The sequence below is a fragment of the Anguilla anguilla genome, chromosome 11 (genome assembly GCF_013347855.1).
Source record: "Anguilla anguilla isolate fAngAng1 chromosome 11, fAngAng1.pri, whole genome shotgun sequence".
Classification (NCBI taxonomy): domain Eukaryota; kingdom Metazoa; phylum Chordata; class Actinopteri; order Anguilliformes; family Anguillidae; genus Anguilla; species Anguilla anguilla.
The window spans coordinates 19977482-19998417 of NC_049211.1; the positions used below are offsets into that span (position 1 = coordinate 19977482).

The window sequence follows — 20936 nt, forward strand, 5'->3', positions numbered from 1 at the left end:
TCTGGCAGGAAAAGTTTCTCTCCTTTTTTTCCTCCTTTCCTGTGCAGTCTCCAAACTTAGCCTTATTTTTTTTCTGGGAGACCCAGGGAATAACGGCTTCAAGGCTCGCGGCAGGTTTAAATTGGGTGGTTCTAACACTCCGGGCCGCCTCGTATTGTATTTGGGACAAAAGCTGCCCGTGCGTGAAATCGCGGGAGTGCCGCTGGAGCCGGGAGGAGCCGGGAGGGGAGAGAGAGGGGGAGCGTGGCGAAGGCGCAGCCCAGATCCTCACAGCGGAGAGCGGCTCGCTGTCCTCGCCGACCCCGCGCGCGCACCGCGATCCGCTGGCTTCACACACGCCGCTGTAACCCAGCCGGGGACATGCAGCCTTTCAGAACCACGCTGATTTATGGGAGTGTGGCCAGAAAGCTTCAGTCAAAAATACTTTCATCAATTTCCCTGCTGTGTCAAATATGGATGGAAAACTGCAGAGTGCATTTTAGTGTTCCCCTCGCAGTAAATTTCATTTAATTATTACCTCCATATTAGAGGTTTCAATTTCACCTTCTTATTCCTCTTTTTTCTAATATCAAGTTATTATTATGGTATTCATAAATGTTGGTATTGTTGCTGTTTTTATTTTAGTGCTGTTTTAATTTTGCTTTGGCCACATTATGGAATTAAAAAGACATTATTTGCCAGGGTATAATTTCAAGGTAGATATGATCTTATTTGGTTCACCTATGACTGGTTCACCCGACCATTATTTATTAAATATTTTATATTTACCAATATTAATGTTATTTTATATTTATGTCTGAAGTTCTTACATTTTTATGGGTTTAAATAGATAGCTGTTCATGATGGTTGATGAATCGCAATGTTATGAAATTAAAATAAATTTTCAATGTTATTAAATATTCACTTGTTGGTGTCAGCATTATCAGTGTACTTTAGTTAGTTAGCTTTGTGTTAAAAAGTTGGCCACTGATTATGCTTGAAATTTTTTCTCCAGAATTTGTTTAGGTCAAAGGAGAGGTTTTAAAATAAAAAAATGTAACAGTTACGGTCCTTGCCATTTTCACATAAAAGATAGAGAAAGAAAGATACAGGATAGTGAAAGGACTTAATATTTAGTGAGTGCGAAGCAATGATTCTTTACTTTTAAAAACTGCCAGAAAGATTCTATACTTTTAAAAACTACAGTGAACTGTAATGATGCCCTTATATTTCGCATACACATAAGACAATGGAAAGGTCTTAAAAGTAATAACTTAAGTTAAAAACATTAAATAAATGTGAATCGAAAAAGCAGATTGAATTTACACAAATTGAATTTAGTGGGGTCCCGGTGAGAAGGGGACTGGCAGTGGTGTTGGGAGGGTGGGGAGCGATGCTTTCTTCTCCAGCCCACAGTGAATAAATGTGAAAGTCTGGCATTAGTGACTGTGAGGACTTAACAAGCCTGTAATGCTGTACCCGAGGCTGTGAAGGATCACTCTGTGGTGTTTTGTTTTTCTCGCCGCTCTTTTGTAAACGCTCTCCGTGGGGCGCCATGCTAGTTACCAGTGGCTTTATGCAGATTGTGCAGAAATCAAAGGGTAGGAAGGGTTTCGGTGCTTAAGACTGTTGTACAAAAATAACAGTTAAGCAAATGACATCCCCATTTTGCAATTTAAAATAGGGATTTAATTTAATTGCCTGGATGAGACAACCTATTACATGCCGCTGTGCGAACAACAAAAGAAGCAACGCTTTTGCACCTTATTATCGCGGTCTCCACAGTCACACTGTCACATAAATGTGATGGACATTTAGGCAAATATGTAAAATCCAAAATTAGAGCCAGGAAGCCTATTGATTTGCTATTTAACATGGAATTCTGTTTGATCATTTTGAGTAGATTTTGTTGTACATTTTCGTTTAGGCATTTTGCAGACTTATGCAGCTCATAGTTTTATTTCCTTATGAATTTTCTTGTCATAAATTGTCAATGACAGCAGTAGTGAACATACCAAAGCTGCAAAACAATTGCATTGGTAATTTTGAACTCTTTGGGTGGAGTGTAGCAAAAAATGAACCTGAATTGTTGTCTAAGATCAGTTGCTTAAGCTCTCTTCACTGTGAATCCTCTGAGATTTTCATGGACAGTCTCCTTTCAATGCCTTTTCACCATCTCTTTAGTTTGTCTGGCTATCTCTGCCATTATAATGCACTGTGCAGAAGTGAGGACCTTTCTTCTCTGTATATTTTGATACAGTATACCAAAAAAAAAGTAGTGAAAATGCCTGTGGAAAAGTGACTCAAAGATTTGAGTGGGGAGGAACAGCTCCCGCTCTGAGTTACGTGCCTCGGCTTTGGGGGAACGCTGACGAAGCCGTTAACACCTTGTCGCGGTGTCACTGCTCCACATCACTTTCCTGCCCCTCAGTTACAGCTGAGCGATCTGAGACAAGGCTAACCTGCCACAACAAAGCCTAGCCCTGTGGCCAGAAGGAGCGCAGACTGCTGCAGTTTCCTTTCACGCGGCGGCGAAACTTTTCGGCTGCCTCCTCCGACTGCGTCAAAAGGAACGGGCTCGGTTAATAAAGTTGCGGGGTGTCAGTGCCCACACAGCCCCGGTTCTGAAGGCTGGCCCACTTTGCCAGCTCTTTCTTCCTGCTCTAGTATCAAATTAAAGCTGGTGCCACGGCTCCCGGGCGTCCCTGGGCTCTGCTGTTCATTTCGCTGGGTACTCTGCTGAGTCCTCGCATTACTCATGCAGGGATCGCTTCAGAAAGCGCTGCGCTAATGTAGCGGGAGTCTTCTGGGCGCTACGCTGAGGGCGCGCTGCGTAGGTCCCGTCCGTAAGTAGGCGCGGGGCCGTATCTGCGGAGAGTTCCCTCAGGAGCAGGTGATGCGGGCGGCGATCAGCGGAGCGCGGCGCCGAGGCGAGCGGCGCTCAGCCAGGGCGCTTTGACGCGCCGCTATAAAGGCCCGCGAGCTTCGCTAGTCAGATCTGCCGTAGCCGTCCGCGTGGATGACTGAGAGAGGGTCACCGCGTGCTAAAACTGGGAATGATTACCTCAGCGTCTGACAGACAGACAGACAGATGGGTACAGAAGAATTCGCATATGTGAATAAATCTGCTAGCTCTTCTGCATTCTGGTTATGTTTAACTGAGCTGAAACGGAGTCTCATTCCTGTAACGAAACTATTAGGAGGAAAGCTGTCAAATGCCGTGGTGCGGTGGGAGCTCGAAGGCTTGGCTTGGTTGGAACATAAGTCTCATAATTTTACAAGCTCTGGCTTGCTGTATAATTGAGTTGTTTCACTGATAGGTGCCATACATGGTGTGTGGTGGTTTAGCTCGGTTTTCTTGCCCGGCGGGCTTGTTGAAATTTGAACCTTCGCTCACTTTGCTAAAAATAATTGGCATTATTTTTTATTTCAATTTGTATTTTTCTTTTTTCAAAATAAGGCAATTTTGTGTTCCCTCCTATTGTCCTTGCTTTTGTCATAAAATTGTTATAAATAATAGAGGTGCACAAGCAAAAGCCTTAAAATGAACTAAAGATTATATTTTTATTTTATTCTATTAAAATGATATTTTCTTGAAATAAATAGATTTTACACTGCTGCACTGGACTTGCACAGACACTGTTCAAAATGAATGAGATCATGTTCACACAAATTCCCATTAAATGGCAATAGCTATTAACAAATACCTTTCTAACCAATCCAGGGTTCACCTATACTTTTCCCCTTATTCCACACCTTATAAGAAGATATGATGCAACAGTAAGGTGGAGTTTATTATATTTTTAAGTTAGAGAGCAAAATAAGAAATAAGTGCATCTGTCAGCATTCTGTGAACTTAAGTGAACTTTGTTCACTCTTTAAATCCTGTCCAAAAAATAGTGGTCTGGCTTTTTGCTCGAGTGGATCAGCCACTCATTTTTTGCTGTAAGAATAAGCTAAACAAGATAAATACCGTCATGAAAAGCAATACAGCGGGGTTAGTTCAGTTGACTCATCTCTGACACAAATAGCACCCTTAATCCTTTCAAGATCCTGTCTCTCCCTGGTTCTAGGATCTGTGATTAGGACTGTTCTCGTTCTCCTCTCCCTAACACCACATCCATTAGGTAGACCTCTGTCAGTGAGGGCGGAGGTTCACATATTTAAACAGTCCTTTCCTCCCCTCTGTCATTCTCCCCACTCTCGTTCCGTTGTCTCCAGCTGTTCAGCGAGTCCAGAGGTGCTGCTTGGCAGTGCGCGCTCCGTCCGCCACCCGGCCGGTCGCCATGTGTTTGCGCGCAGCGAGGCGCTTACGTGCGAGGGTGAAAAGGATACCGCTTCTAATGCATTATTAATGGCCGATAAATGACTGGTGTGTATGAGACGGTTTGTTTATGTGGACGCCTTTTTAGCAGCGAGCCAGCTGCATCTGCCAGTCTCTGGCACGAGCCTCCCAGACACCTCCCGGCTCAGGCACACTGAACAATAACGCCGCCGCTATGCTAACGGTGCACGCAGCCAGCAGGGCGGCTGGAACACTCTCGTCAGATGTTCGCATTAGACTGTCTGCAGTGGGTCTCAGTGTCACCGGGTGAATTTGCTTTCAGTGAATTAAAGAATAGCATAATCATTTTGGGGCCCAGGAAAGCTGTTATAGTCATTATGGTAATAACCACAGCCAGGTTTGATATCCTGATTTTCCTGTGGAGCTGTGATAATCAAGAGCATACTCTCATTCCTGTGTGCGTGCGTCCGTGCATGCGTGTGTGTGCGTGTCTGTGTGTGTGTGCATCTGTGTGTCTGTGTGTGTGTGCATGTCTGTATGTGTCTGTGCGTGTGTGTGTCTGTGTGTGTGCATGTGGGTGTGTCTGTGCGGATGTGTGTGTGTGTGTGTGTGTCTGTGAAAGTGCGACAGAAAAGAGGGTGGAGAGAAAAATGTGAGGAGAAGTTCTTCTGCATAGAGGATGGGGTTGTGGAGGTTAAAAAACAGTGTGACACATAGGGATGGGTGAAAGAGAGGAGCTCATTAGCACCGTTCACACGTAGTGTTAATTCTCAGACGTGTTGCTGAACCAGCTTGCTCTGCGATGCGCTAGCAGGGCAGATGTTGCTGGTGTGAGGGGGGGCTCCTGTACTGACACATTGCAGAACTACAACATACTAACCACGGTCCTCCACCCAATTAACTGGCACAGAACAGGGCTGCAGACCTGCAGACCTGCATGGTCCACCTGGGTCAGTGGCAGTTTGAACCCCCAGCACTGCTGCTCTGAGCTTTTCGATGGCAGTGGGATGTACAGATGGGCAGTTAGCAGTATTTTCCTCATTACTCAGGGAACTGATGTATGCTGTTGTTTCATGCTATTCATGCTACCTAATGAGCACATACTCCAACTGATTTGTCACAGCTGTAACCATATGGCAGTTATACTGCAGTCTCGGCAAAGAGTAGAGTGGCAGACAGGTTGTCAGAATGACTGCTGCGGCCTGAGATTGAACATAGCATGTTGACATGTTCAGCTAGACGCTGAATTGGTAACAGAATGAGTATCGTAGTGGTGTCTTGTGTGTGTGTGTGTGTGTGTGCTTGACTGACCCGTGTCTCCGTTTGCTTTGTTGACAGGAGCAGTGAGAGGGGGGTAGCCGCAGTGTGAGCCAGTCAAAGCAGGGTTCGGTGTGCCATGGCGGGACAGGGGCTTTCCACGGGTCTCTTCCTGCTCCTGGGGGTCTTCTCTCTCGCCCACGGCTCCATATTCCTGTCCAACCAGCGCCTGAAGGCCCGCTTCCAGAGAGACCGCCGCAACATCCGCCCAAACATCATCCTCATCCTCACCGATGACCAGGATCTGGAGCTAGGTGAGCGCGGGCAGCCTGCGGTAACAGCCACGGCACCCCACCCACAGGCCACAGGGCAGGGTCTGCGCCTTCAAAAGCAATGAGTAATATATGTGTCCTGAGAATCTGCAAAAAGAATAAGCTGAAGTCGTGCTAAATTACGAGATGTTTACACAAAACTACTTCGCTGATTAATATCCCCGTCCCCGTTTGCTTATTGTTCCTGGTCTTTTGGCGGATGTGACCACTGCTAATAATAAATTAAGATCACACACAGACTTAAACTATTATTTTTTGAGGGTGTTTATTCAATTTAATTTTTTTTGGGAATCAGTTACATGCTTCTCTTTTTTTCCAAGCGTTCTCTTGCTCCAAGTATCAGCTGACATTTTGGCTTCTGTCTTTCTCAGGGGTATATGCCTGGCATTGACAGGGGGAACCTTTAAGCTAATTAATTGGCTGAGGCTGAAATGGCTGAGCCGGAGTAACCTGGCAGGTGGCTCAGTTGTATTGGCTTTGTTTACATGATAGTCTGCAGTCAGAGTCTCCTCATTGTCTCTGCAGGCTGCCAGACAGACCACACTGCCTTTCATTCGCTGTTGTCTCTGTGCTAATTGATGCAGGAGACCTGTCTGCAGGCTTACGGTATCCTATTTTTGAAACATAAAGATGCTCATATCCACAGACAGCCCCTAATGAAATACGCTGGAAAGCAGAATGCATTTGTTTAGCTTTCTTCTTTGGTGTGATAGATAGCAGCGGCACCAGGATTCTTCGTTGCGGCACAGTTTGACGCCCGCACTAACTCTTTTAAGACCTCAGACAGAGAAATTATTGTCAGTCACTTACACAGCTGCGATTATGAAAGACGCAAGCCAGCCGCTTTTGTGACGCCTTTTCAGAATGAGATCCTTGGGTGCATCAACAGCCATTATGCTACAAATACATCATCTTGATTTCCTATGAATGCTTTCTTATTTTCAACCCTTTTTTCAGTTCTTATGAATCTTCAAAGGACCTTCACAGCACCAAAGAGAAAAGTCACTTATGTCAGCTCCACTCATTTTTGTAGGAAAGCAAGTGGAACCGCAAAAATAGAAAAGAAATGCTTAGCGTTTAGTTGTAGGAATTAATTTGGATCTAAAATGACTGACTGAAGCCAGAAACGAAAATTAAGCTAAAAGAAATATACATTTTTCGTGGACTGGGTTATTTGAAACCTTATTGTATTTATAAATTCCAGAAACAAATTTAGACAAATGGTTTACAAAAACTGGCACCTGGTATACGATACATACAATCATAGACAACACACATCATCCTGTAGCAGAGTACACATTTGTATTCACCACTCTAGACAAGAAACCGTCCCTGTGGTAATTGTGGACAGATGTGGACTTTCCCTCTACAATTAGCATGGAGTGGACGATCAATGCCCTTGTTGTCCACACCAAACAGTCGGTTGGCCTGTGCTTTGTGAAATCTCACTTTGTTCACTGCTTCAGTACTGATTGTGCTCCGACTATGAAGAGTTCCAGATGGAATGTGTCCTTCACCAATCGGCACACCCTTGAAAGCAGTGAATTTATGGTCAGGCATCTGTTCCCTAAACCACAATGATGTGATGGGCCTCAGAGGACTGGCTGAGAATTGGCGACTGTCCTCACACTGAAAAGCTTTATTTTATAAAACTGATACTGCTCTCTCTGCCTATACTGTATATGCACGCACACACACACACACATATATAGGAAAAAACGCCTGCATGCACACTGACACAGTCATACTGTCCATGGAAATATATACCATAGACTCTTTCCTTCCTTCTTCATTTCCCTCCTCATTATTTTATTTTAGCTCCCCAACTCTCAGAGATTTTGTACTGAATATTGTTAAAGAAAAAAGTCCAAAATGAGGGAATATAGTGTTGACATTCCTGCCTACTTATGTTTATTTGGCGACAAAGATTTTGAATGTTTATTTTCCTCAGAAGTTTGGGAAACATAAATTATATGCAGTATTGCTGCATTCTCTGAGATTAATAAAGCATCTTTTGAACCACATATCTATATCTGTCATTTTTCTCATTTAATGGGAAAAATGGCAGGTACTGTATAGCTGAGAGAAAAATATTGCAGGGTTGTTACGCATTCACTAAATGCTGAAGGTATATTGAAAAACTTATTTTGCAAAATAACTTTTGATTGTATTTCTCTTTTACAATGTAACAAATACATTGAAAATATTTATTTGTAGGTTTAGCGGTAGCAATTTCTCAAAGGTCTTTTCTTACCTTGAACAATTATCATGTTGTGCTTAATGCACAAAGACTTTGTGTTCATTTGAATGGAATTGTATCAGAGCAGTGGGTTCTTTGTATCTGAAACGGGCTCACGTACACTCTTTTTTTTAATCAACTTTGCCTGTCAGGAGTTCATGTTGTGCTGTTTGAACATGTCTTTGAAACCAGGCCCTTAGTTTTGACCTTTTTCTCTTGTTGCAAAACATGGAGCGAATGCATTTGAAAAAGGTCAATCTGAGCCAGGCTTCCCAGAACTTCAGCCTCCCCTTCACACAAGCTTGTTGCTGGAGTTTGCCTTTTTCTGTGGGACTGAGGGGTGGCGGACGCGTGTAGGGCAGCATTTTAAATTGAGCCCCGCTGTCCCACAAGCACGGAGGGACAAGGGCACAACGACTGCCCTCGGTCCAGAAGACCTCAAATCACTTTGAGGGTAGACATAAAAAATATTCTGAAAAGCCAAAAAGCTCCCCCCTCTGAGAGGCTAAGTGATGGCCGCGGGAGGGAGCCGTGCCCGGGGACAGCGTGAGCAGCATACGGAGCTACGGGGCATTTGCACTGCTTTTGTTTCATTTGAAAAGACAGGATTAATTGACCTCTGTAATGTTGTTGCACAGCGGGGCGCTCTAAGCCAAATGAGGTGTGTGGGGCCTTGCCAAAATCAAACAGGCTCGTGCAGGTACTCCTCTCGGCCGGGTCCACTTTTCCCTTCCATGCACTGCATCTCGCAAGTGCTGCCTAGCACCCGGCGTGTTGAGCCTTTTGTTTGTGGCTGAGAGATTGCACTGAGCTGTACAGAACGAATGAGTCAGAGCCTCTGTCAGTCAGGATCCTTTCTTTCTGCTCCTCTGTCAGAGGAGCTTTTCTTCCTCCTCCTACACAATTAGCTGAACAGATTAAAAATATATTTGGATAAAGTGACATCGCCTGCGGTGTCGCCTGTTTGTTGGTGTCTCCGAGTGTTATGTCCGCCACAGGCCCAGCTGACCCCCGACTTCCCCTCCCTCGTCTTCCTCAGGATCCATGCAGGCCATGAACAAGACACGGCGCATCATGGAGCAGGGTGGCACCCACTTCTCCAACGCCTTCGTGACCACGCCCATGTGCTGTCCGTCGCGCTCCTCCATGCTGACCGGGAAGTACGTGCACAACCACAACACCTACACCAACAACGAGAACTGCTCCTCGCCCTCCTGGCAGGCCCAGCACGAGCCCCGCACGTTCAGCGTCTACCTCAACAGCACCGGCTACCGCACAGGTCAGTCCCCCTCTCTGCCTGTCACGTTACCTCCCTGGCTCTCTGTGTCTTTCTATTGCACTTCCTCTAATGCACACACTATCAATTAAATGACTTACACACACTTGCATGCATGCCTGAACACACGCAAAAACACACACATACACACCTTTTACCAGTGTAAAATTGTTCAAACATGGACTTATATGTAATGAAATATAGACTGTGATTAAAGATTAATTTGTGCAGTGTTATCGTAGAGAAACTGGATTGGAGGATGGATAGGACAGTCTGTTTGTGAAAATTGGTTTTCAAAGTAGTTTATAATGAAGGCTAGTCTCATTCAACCATCTCTGTCCCGAATTTATAGAGCAAATTTTACTTGCGGAGGCTAACCATTCGGCAGTGCCTCAGAAAAGAATTCCCCACAGCGCTCTCCCATTGTTAATATTCCATACACTCTTACTGGCACATTTTCTAGTGTTAGCTTTCTTGGCTCCCCACAGGAAATGCTCAGTGGAGCACTTCCTTATTCTTGTTTCCTGTCCAACTCATGAGAAATAATTACCACCTCCGTAAATCCGTCATGCTTCCCAAAAAACTCCAATTATTCCACCCAGTTGATTTTAATGCACTGGACAGACCACAACCTGTCTGTGGCTTCAGCAAGGGCACCTTGTTTTTTATTAATAAATAAAACTGTCCTGTTCTGCTTTTGATCAAATTTTGATTTCTTTTATTTATTTCCTACATGTTATTTCTCCTGTATGTTGTTAACATTTGGCTTCTATGGGTGCCGCCCTTTAGTTGTTGACATTATTAGCTTCTACGCTGTGCGATAGAGATTCTCTGACAAGCTATCATTCTGTATAGGTATTGACAATGCCTGAATCTTCAGTGTGGTCAAATTTGAGAGAAGTCAATGTTCATTAACAGACACATTTCATTTTACTTGTCCTGGATGCATTACACAGGCATTTTTTCTGGTACAAAGCTGTACTCTGTGTGCCGTAAGAACAAATTCAAAAAGATTTAAAGGAGATTGACAATGAACTATGCATGTCCTTTGGTGTGTGTGCACAAACACGCATGCAAACCACTCCCAACCACGAGTCCCCATTACTACTTTTTATCTCGAACAGCAGAAAAAATATTGGTCAAACCAGACGTATCTCTGTAAACCATTTGTGAGGCACCTCTGTGGTATTGCCCATAAAGACAAAGGATGATGGTTGCAGGTATAATCAAGGTTTTCCATCCTTCACAGAGTCTGTTTATTTTACCATTTCCTCTGTGACCGACAGTTTATAACCGACAGGGCTGCTGCAGTGCTCGGCAACAAATCTAATTATAACCTGCTGACCCTTCAGGAGACAATCCAACTGGAGTCGTTTCAACAGGAGCACCCCTCATGGAAGCAGCTAACCATGAACAACAAAACCATTAAGACATAAAACTCAGAATCCCTTGCTTTGACTCCCCTCTGTATTCTGCTGGCTGTGTGGGCCCTGTAGATCTGTTCTAATGCCACCTAATGTATCCTAGTCTCAAGGAAAAGGGAAACAAGTCGGCCACTCCTCAGCTACCATCAACATGGAACTGCACTAAACACTTTCAGTTATAGTTCAGAAGCCCTTATGCTGGCTTTATTTCCCCCAGCATTTGTGCATTGTGCCTTTGGCTGATTTCCAATAGGCGATACTATAGTTTTGATCAGATGAAGGTTATCTTTACTTGCAGTTAGCAGATGCTCTCCTCCACAGTGGTTTAAAGATTAAGGTGTAAAATGCAGTGATTCCCGAGAGAGAGAGAGAGAGAGAGAGAGAGAGATGTAACAGAGAGAGAGGGTGCAACAACTTGCCAACTACTAAACTAAGTTATATAAACAAGAACAAAACTACCCCACTGGGGATCAAGCTAACTACATTAAATGAATTACAGCAAGGAACCACAAGCTCTGTTAAATGTTCCTCTCAGTCACTCAATGCCTGCGTCTCTGTCTTTCTTGCAGCCTTCTTTGGGAAATACCTAAATGAGTATAATGGCTCATACGTCCCTCCTGGCTGGAAGGAGTGGGTGGGACTGGTGAAGAACTCCCGCTTCTACAACTACACCCTGTGCAGGAACGGTGTCCGGGAGAAGCATGGCTTTGAATACCCTAAGGTCAGCTCACACCCCCTCTTTCCTCTCGAAAATCTGCCAGCAATGCACCGCCTGGTTGTTAATATAGGCACGGCTTGTGTGCTTCATTAATACTCTGCTATGTGTGGGTTTGTTAGTTGTCACTGCTTATGCGTTTTCTCTTGTGTGTTATTCATATGCAGTGTTCATGTGGTTTACTCCTGCTTGTCGCCCTGAGGTTCCCCTATACATGTGTTGGGCAGTGTGCCTGTGGGATAGGCAGAATCTCAGGAATGTATGTGGAGGAAATGTGTTCCAGCCCGTCCACACTGATAGGGCTTCGTGTGCTGGCCGGAGACAGAGGGACTTTACTAGTTTGACCTCAACAGATCCCTGGTTTGTGGAAAAAGACAGATCCCCGCATCCCTCTAGCTGATGTCTTCCATCCCAGGGGCCGGAGGTCCCAGGTCCCCTGCTCTGAGTGCTTCATGGATGCCACAGTTCCTCTCCCGCACTCTGACTGAAACTAATCACGATGTAATGCGGAGTTGTTTGAGCCTGAACTAGCTGGGAGGGCTACAGTTACTGAGATTTATCGCACATCTCATCTTGCCCTTCAGAGCGAGGCGAAAAAAGAAGAGGAAATGCAAATGAATCATTGAGTCTCATTTCCTGGTTTGGGCTGCGCTGTGCCGCGCCGCCCTCTGGTTTGCTGCCACTGTCAGAGTCCTGCTTGTGTCTGAGGCCCAGGTGGCACGTTGAGCACTTCGCCACTGCCTCATTCCTCAGCCCTGATGCTCGGCCACAAATCACAGCTGTCCGCCCGGCCCGGCCAAGTCCGCAGGATGCAATCTGCAGTGTCCTTCAGGGCTTTCTGTTTTATGTGTGTGTGTGAGTGTGTGTGTGTGTGCGTGCGTTGCATGTGTGTGTGTGTGTGGTTGGGGGGGGGGGGGGCATGTATGGGGTGTGTGTGTGTGTGTGTGTGTGTTATGCTATTTGAGAATCTCACTTGCCCTTTTTTTTTGACCCTAACTGCCTACAGGATCAACAGCACCTGGCTCTAATTTGGTCTCTGTGATGTTTGCCAACTATTGCAAGACCTGGACAATAGCAGACATTCCTTCTAACAATAATAAAGGGTTTCCAAAGAGAAATGCCTCTTGCATATGTTTCCAGCCTGGTGGTGGAAAGATTGATTCATATCCCTAACTGGCACCACCACCAGGGAGGATTTGTGTCATTTCTCAGAAGTGCTTCTCTTTCGCAGTTGTGAGCATTTGATTTCCAGATGCAGCTTGTTTCTTGTTAGCCTTCAAGTTAAATACGAGCTGAAAAGAAGGAGCAGAAAAAGTGCTGACTCCTCAGCGGATCGGTTGACCGGGCGCTCGGAGAATGTCACAGAAGCCCCTCCACTTTCCCAGGCTGCTCTCTTCAACAAAGTCAAAGCAGTTTGTGTTTCATTTATTTTCATCCCTGTAATTAAAGTATGTCCCCTAATGTCTATCCTGTGCAGGATTACCTGACTGACATAATCACCAATGACAGCATCAGTTACTTTCGCACGTCAAAGAAGATGTACCCTCACCGGCCAGTCATGATGGTTCTGAGCCATGCTGCCCCCCATGGACCGGAGGACTCAGCACCCCAGTACAGCAATGCCTTTCCCAACGCCTCGCAGCACATGTGAGTCCACGCTCTCTGGGACATTCCAACACATGCAAGCACACTGACTATACTGCAGCTCAAAGTGCACTCCGATGCACTCAAACATATGCATCAGTTTTAAATGAGATATCACTGGAAGCAATACAGGGGCCTCAAAATTATGTAGCACAAAATAAGAATTGCTTTCAGTGATTCAGTCTTCATTTATGATATGTAAAACCTGACATAAAAGTGTTTTGTGTTTTCAGACAGATTTTAAGAATATATTTTCTTTGTAAAATTCCCTAATTTTTCTTCTGTTACACTTTCATAATTAATGTGCATCTCCTGTGTGTCGCCCTTTCTTCTCTCTTTCAGTCTACCCCCCCCCCCCACTCTCCCATTAAATGTCACTTCAGAGGTGCTGTAACTGAAGAACAAATGGGCACAGTACTGGCACTGTCAAAGCAATTACACACAGTAAAATAGAAGTGGAAAAAATGAATTATTTAATATTTGCAAAATCTCTACTCTTTTAACTTCAGTTTTCCCTCTCTTCTGCTATCTCCCTTCTCCTGTCTTGCTCCCTCTTTGACCCCCTCCTTCCCCCAGTCAGTGATGGTGCAGTAGTACTTTTACTGGCAGCCTCAGCTCACACCTCAAAGCAGCTTGCTGTTAATTGCTGACCATTTGGGTTCAGAATTCTGTTCAGTCAACCAGCCCCCCCCCTCCCCAACCCACGCCAGCAACTCCATACTCTAGCTAAGTCCCCTGGGACTTGCACTGCCAGTCTCTAATGTGACAAGAACACTCAATATAATCTGAGTCATGCCGTGGGGTTTTAGAGGTTTCTGCTGAGTTGTTACCTATAAGCCACACACACCCCCCCGCCAAACACACACACACACCCACGCACATGCATACACACACACACACACACACTCACAGGCACACACACGTACAACAATTAAAATAGATGTTACGGCTTCCCAGCTTCCTACTTCCATAATCTGTTCAGCTCTGACATGCCTCTGTCTGAAAATTAATTTTCAAGAAATAAAATTTGAATATTAAACCTAATCGTGTTCCCTTTTTTAAAGTGCAAAGGGATTATGTTTAGTTGAATAGGCCCAGAATATTATTTGGCCTTTTGAAGACTAATTAATGGGGGTTTGGTGTATCCAGCCACTTTTCCTGTGTTTGAGTTTTTTAGAGAACCATGTCCTATATACTCTCAAAGCAGTACAGTCAGTTATAGTCTACAGCGTTTTATAAATGGCCATGGGGGACTTGGTGTCAAGGACGATGCTTTGTTTTTAGATGTCGTACTGTAGGGAGGTCCTCCAGGTCCCACTGCCTTTGCACTATAGAGAAGATATAACCAACAGCACAGCTGAATTCCATACGTCAAGTCCTGTAGCTGTTCTAGTACATAATTTGATGTGAAAAACTGTCAGGATATGTTGTGGTATGTGTTTGTGGCCGGCGTGTTACATCATAGCCTAGAAGCAGCAGAGAAGCCTGTCCCTGACCCTCGTCCAATCCTGTGTGAGCCACCCTGCACCCTTAGCCACTTCCCTCCCAGTCCTCCCGCTTCTTCCGTCTCTCAGAGACAATAACAAATTGAACAAGTGATGCATGTGTCATATTGAATAACTGCAGCGTCAGAGGACTCAACGTCCTACTGTGGTAGGGGGAGACCACAGGGGTCTCATATATAAATTCAAACACATTTCAAATGCATTACAGACTGGTAGGAAACGTATCGTACGTAGAAAAATACATTACTTTGCAAGACAGGCGTTTTACCTTTTATTAATTTGACATTTTATTTCAGAAATGTCTAATGCCAACATGACTGAAATAAAAGAATTGATTTTGGGATATTTTAAAGGATTCTTTTGAAGTGATCTAGATAGTGCTTTTAATTCCAGCCCAAGGAAGAATCACATGTTTTGATTGCCTCAGTAATACAGCCTTCTTGACTAATGGGACGTTTTCAAAGTTGCCACTTGAGAAAGAGTCATAAAAGCCTACAGAGCCTAGCTGTGTCTTCCCTTCTTTTTCCCTCCAATTATAGTAGCAGGCCATTAGCATCACAAAGATGCTGTTGAGCTTGTACTGTCTGCTGTGGCTTCTTTGGAGTTTGTTTTTAATTGCCTCGGTTCTGCCATACAGTCATTTCCCATTCGTCTGTTTAGATTGCTCACATTTATAGCTACTTTTTAGATGTTTCTTTACAACTTCAAAATGCTGTCTCCACTCTTTTGTGTTTTATCCCTGCTTCTGCCCTATCTTTTTCTCCACCCCTACATTAGCTCTTTCTCCCCTTCCAATCGCTTCTTAATATAGTGTTCATGGTCAACACCTCCCCAATCAAACGAAAGCAGCTCGTGTACTCTCTACTGTCAGCCTCTGCTAAATAATTAATGAGCATCCTCTTTCTAACAAACACTTTGTTCCAACTCACTTTGAACCCTGATTCCCATTACTGAACACCACCACCTTCTCAAATCCACCATGTGAACTTTATGACCTCCACCCACCACCATCTCAAATCCACCATGTAAACTTTATAACCTCCTACCCACCACCTTCCCAAATCCACCATGAAAACCCCTTTATCTTCTACCTATACTGTCACAAACCTGAAAAAATCTCTCCTATCCCCATGCAATTTCTTTTCCACTTCCTTCTTCGCCAAAACAGATCAGTCAACAACAAAAAAAAGATTGCTTCTGAAAGCAGTGTTTGCCCCTGACCCAAACAATCAAATTTTTCCTTTTAAATAAAGATGGCTTACTGGGTCGGGAGCAGCTGGTGTCTTGAAGGAGAACCTGTTTGGATTGAGAGGCTTAGCATTGTGCAATACATAGCAGTCAGTAGAGGGGAGGGAGGTTTAACCTGCTGGACTCTAAGGCTCTGCCAAGAAATCACTCTGGAGTCGTAAAACCTACCACGGGCAGTGCTTGGAGCTTGTTAAATCTGTCTTTAATCAGTGAAAACCTGTGGTAAATAAATTGAACTGATCCTTAATCTCAGTTTAGGATCTGGTAAAGCGGTTTAGCCGTGAGGGCCTCTAGTGGTGGTTTTGGGTAGTACACAAGTGAAGCGTCTGTCCATCCACCGTTGGTGAATTGTCTGTTTGGCAGTCAGTGAGAAGTCAGTTTCAACTTAATTCTACCTGCTGATACTTGTACAACAGCTTTTATAAAGATCAGTCCAGGGCTCCATGTTGGTAAGGTCTGTTGTACATACACTGATATATGTATGTATGTATGTATGTATGTACGTGTGTGTGTGTGTGTGTGTGTGTGCGTGTGCACATATTTATGTATGTATGTCTGTATGTGACACATCACCCTGACATGGCTACCCAAGCTAATACTGCTGCTCTAGGAATGCATAGTTCGCCAGTTGCAAATGAAAAAAGGTGTGTGTCTGTGTGTGGGAGAATAAGAGAGTGAGAGAAAGAGAGAATGAGTGTGTACGGTAGTTATGCTTTTCTGAAGGAGATGGAAATCCATTCAAGTCTGATCTTGTCACTTTATTTGATGTTGTGTAATCATTTCTACTTTTTCTTTTTTTGCCTAATTGTACTCACGTTGTGGTGGTCATTACTGCAATCTCTGCTGTCAATTCAAGAGAGTACAGATGTTCTCTCCTTCAAAGCATGTGATGTCAGCCGCCACTTCTAACCATACCACAGTCCAGTTGGGTTGGCTCACATAGACATGAGTCAGAGGATGACACTTAATGTGAATCCCGACAGGCAAACTGTGGGTGCCCGGTCAACCAGGGGGGTTTCTCTGCACAATGAGACATCATCATTCCAGCCTGTTAAAACCCTCCCTCCCTGGGCAATATTAATGCCAATCGCGTGTCACCCTGCTGGGCTGCCAGCCACAGTCAGAACTGGCATGGTTCAGATTTAATGCCAGACTGTGGGGCCCATCCATGGACTGGAATAGTGTGTTCATAGGATGTGCCATCCAGTAGCTCTCAAACTATTTTTTATATAGCATAATAGATATAAATATTTGAAATGACCTAAAACACATCATTACCTATTCACTTAAATAGACTTTTGGGTGACAAATGACTGTTCATTCTTACTTCAGAATACTAAACTGACTGGCTAATGCATAAAAATGCTATATGGTGTATAAAATAATAAATATTAAATGATTTAACTTTAATATGCCATTTATATATAAATGCAAAATACATTTAATAATCAGAATTTACTGTTCACATTTTTGGATTAGTTCAGATTAAGCATGCTGAATTGAATATTGGAACATTCTTCAATTCCATTTTCTCCTTTCATCTTGTCATATTTGACTTCTGAATCAAAACATTTTACTCACTTTGAATTAAACAGAAAGATCTATACCAATTATTTTTTACGTTGCATTGATTTGATCAACAGTGTAACAGTTTGCAAGCTAATTTTATTCTGAAGCTGTCAACTGAGAAACGCAGTTAATGAGCCAGTGTTTTGTAGTGCCATGGCCCCACTTAGCCAGCTAAGATCACCAATTTATTTCCCATTGAAAAACCAACACAGAAATGCCTGTGCATAAAAGCTCTTCACTTGTGTATTTGCGACATGGCCATTTTGCCTTTCTGCAGACAAGGGCCTTTTAAAATGTTGCTCATTTTATAGGTTGGTAGCAAGCTACCAAGATATCTTCTCTGGAGAGATTCTTTGTCTTTGCAGTCTGTAGTCTCTGTACAATGTTAAAATGAAATATAAAAATGGTAGCTAGTTAGCACATATCATTGTACTTCTTAAAAAGTTGTATCAGACTAATCTAGCCCAGCATTTTAATATACATACTGTAACACAATGTTCCATGATTAGCCAAGAGTCGTGTGTTTGTATGTGTGTGTGTATGCGTATGTGCATGCATGCGTGTTTCTGTTATGATCTGCTCACCATGCACACTATGTGATTACAATAGCCTATGATGGAGACTCTCAGCGACATCACTGCTCTCTTGCATTGACATTGACTGTGTGACTCACTCCAGACTGGAGGATGAGCTTTAATAAGCTGGTGCTTCCAGCGATAAAACTGGGAGTGAGAGAGAGACGGAGGCGATTCTGATGGCCCCGGCGCCGCCTCTTTAACCAACAGTGGTTAGAGCGGCCCTGAAACACCAGGGAGGAGCACGGCTCTGAATAAATACACAGCAAACTAATAACAGTCAGCACCGGTAGTCATTCATCACCTTCACATGCAATATCCCCACGGCAAACACCACGGCCAGAAAAAATCTACCCATCTGTCATGCGTTTGATACACTCACGCCTTTTCAGTGACCTAGGCCACAATTAGAAATAACTGACTTGGCTTTAGTGGTGCTTGTATTTCCGGTAATATGTTGCACTCATGCATGTGTGTTCCCTAGAGCTGGGGGGGGGGGGGATAGATTGTCATTGCAATCACACAGGCTGTGTCTCTCCGCAGGGAGAGGGGGGGGGGGGTGAGCCGCTGCGTGTCCGCGCGGCTCGCAAGCACCGAGCCGCGCGGACACGCAGCCGTGAGCTGAATGAGGATGAGCTCAGCGTTTAGGGCAAAGCCGCGTTCACTCAGTCATCCGTGTCCCGCTGGGTCGATAAGTCTCTCACATCATACAGGCGCCTCAGACATGTTAAATTCATATTCACCTTCTCCTTCTCACTTCTCTCTCACAGGCATCAGTCTTTCAAACCAGGCAGGCCATTTGCCTCACTCTGCATCTAAGAATTGCCTTAATTCACTGAGGGTATGCTTCAGTGAGACACTTTATTTCGTGACTACGTGCCATAAACCCCTTCTCTCATCTGAGATGGCCATTTTTCATCTCCAAGCCCTGCCCCTCAAGTATTCTGTGCACAGCCCTCTCTGCCTACAAGATAGTATATCCTCTTGAATATCAAGGAGATGCAAAATTATCCATTTTAAAGATGTCACGCTCGCTGTGCTAATTACTAGTCAGGGCTGTATGATGCTCTGGCCTCATGCATAGAATAAGCCTACTGTGCGGTACCAGTAATTGCCTCCCTGTCCACCATGGCGTTTTCAGACTGAATCTGGGTTAAGTCTGCTCCTGGAGCGTACCATGTTCAATGGACACCTGAGGCATCATTAAAACCAGGGCCAAGGTTAAGGAGTGAAGGAGAAATATGCGGCCAGAGTTTGACCCTCTTTTGTGTCTATCGTTCAGAGTGGTTTTGTGATTCATTCACCCGCCTGCACGTGTGTCTGTCCAGCACCCCCAGCTACAACTACGCCCCCAACCCAGACAAGCACTGGATCATGCGCTACACGGGCGCCATGAAGCCCATCCACATGGAGTTCACCAACATGCTGCAGAGGAAGAGGCTGCAGACGCTGCTGTCCGTGGATGACTGTGTGGAGAGGGTGAGTCGGGCACTGCCCTGTGCCCCTTCCTTCAGCGCGCCGGGCAGCTTTATCACGGGACTGAGACGTTTCCTTATCCTGATATACGTCCGGCTCTTGACTGCTGTGGGGAGGTGGGTGGTGTGGGATAAGCAAGGTGAGCAGATTCATTTCCTCGGTCGTACTGTCTGTAAATCAGAGCCGCTGCAGACGTGCTCACTGGTCAGTGTGCGCGAAGGCGGGGTGCTCGGATCTCTCCTGTGTCACCTGCTGTTTGGGGTGACTGATGCTCCCTGGCCTTTATTGCACGGTGCACGGCATTACCCCGGGGCCCGTAAATCCGATTCAATTAACTTCCGGTGGGGGAAACAAGCCTCGCTGAGATTAAATGTATGCAGTAAACACAGGAAGACTGCTCAGATTTATCACGGCGTCACAGTAGCTAAGGTTGTTTGAAGCACCCCACTGAAAAATTATGGACCGTGACTTGCTCTTTGCTTACTGGAGCAAATGATTCTGTTTCCACAGAAGCACATACATGTTTCTTGTACGCCTCGTTTAAAGAGCCTTACAGCTCCTGCATTTTGAACCACTGGGTTTAAGTAACTTCGGTTTTTACAGTGGTATGACCATAAAAACCATTGCCTGGAATGGGGTTCACAACAGTTCAAGTGCTCATAAAGACAGTCTGCTATTAAAGCAAACCCTCATGATTAATTCTATCGCTCTGTTTTATGGGTTTTCCCAGCCACATATCTTGTTTGTAATGAGAAAATGGATTACACTGAATGATAATTTTGTACCCTCCAACCTTGTATAATGGATAGCACAGTACAAGATAGAATTGTGTGCAGGTGTCACTGGATTGTACTGGCTGAGTCTGATAAATGTCCTTAATAAATGACATAGTTTCTATTGTGTCAGTCGTGTAAAACGTGTATCAGTGTCACAAACTGGGAACATAGTTTGTGTGTATTTATAACTAGCACTTGTTAGATTTCAGCATCCCTCTCTCATCTCAACATGCCTCCTTGTTCCACATGTCCAGTCTCCCTGTTGTCTCGCAGGCCTATAACACACCTGTCATTGTCTCAGGTCTACAACATGCTGGTGGAGACCGGGGAGCTGGAGAACACGTACATCATCTACACAGCGGATCACGGCTACCACATTGGCCAGTTTGGCCTGGTCAAGGGGAAGTCCATGCCCTACGAGTTCGACATCCGCGTGCCGTTCTACATTCGAGGCCCCAACGTAGAAGCAGGAACCATGTAAGCGTTTGATTGTCTGCATGCCCGGTCATTTGAAAAGGTTTTCGGATTTTCTGCTTTGTCTAAATCCCACCCACTCGTGTAATTTATCGTACCCTTGCCTCTAATAGCGCAGCAGATGTTTCTCCTTCCACTTGTTCGTTTTAAACATCCTCTGAT

The 20936-nt window shown here is 44.7% G+C and overlaps 1 protein-coding gene across 5 annotated transcripts in view; it reads left to right on the forward strand.

Annotated features, from left to right (window-relative positions):
* The window catches only part of LOC118207736 (extracellular sulfatase Sulf-2-like), a 118039-nt gene that overhangs the window by 82275 nt on the left and 14828 nt on the right, over positions 1–20936 (forward strand). For all 5 annotated transcript variants that reach the window (XM_035381689.1, XM_035381687.1, XM_035381690.1 and 2 more), the window contains 6 exons: positions 5603–5835; positions 9132–9371; positions 11362–11513; positions 12985–13154; positions 19377–19527; positions 20602–20777. In XM_035381689.1, the coding sequence (XP_035237580.1) occupies positions 5661–5835; positions 9132–9371; positions 11362–11513; positions 12985–13154; positions 19377–19527; positions 20602–20777 (1064 nt within the window). In that variant the 5' untranslated portion in view covers positions 5603–5660. The remainder of the gene's footprint in view (positions 1–5602; positions 5836–9131; positions 9372–11361; positions 11514–12984; positions 13155–19376; positions 19528–20601; positions 20778–20936) is intronic.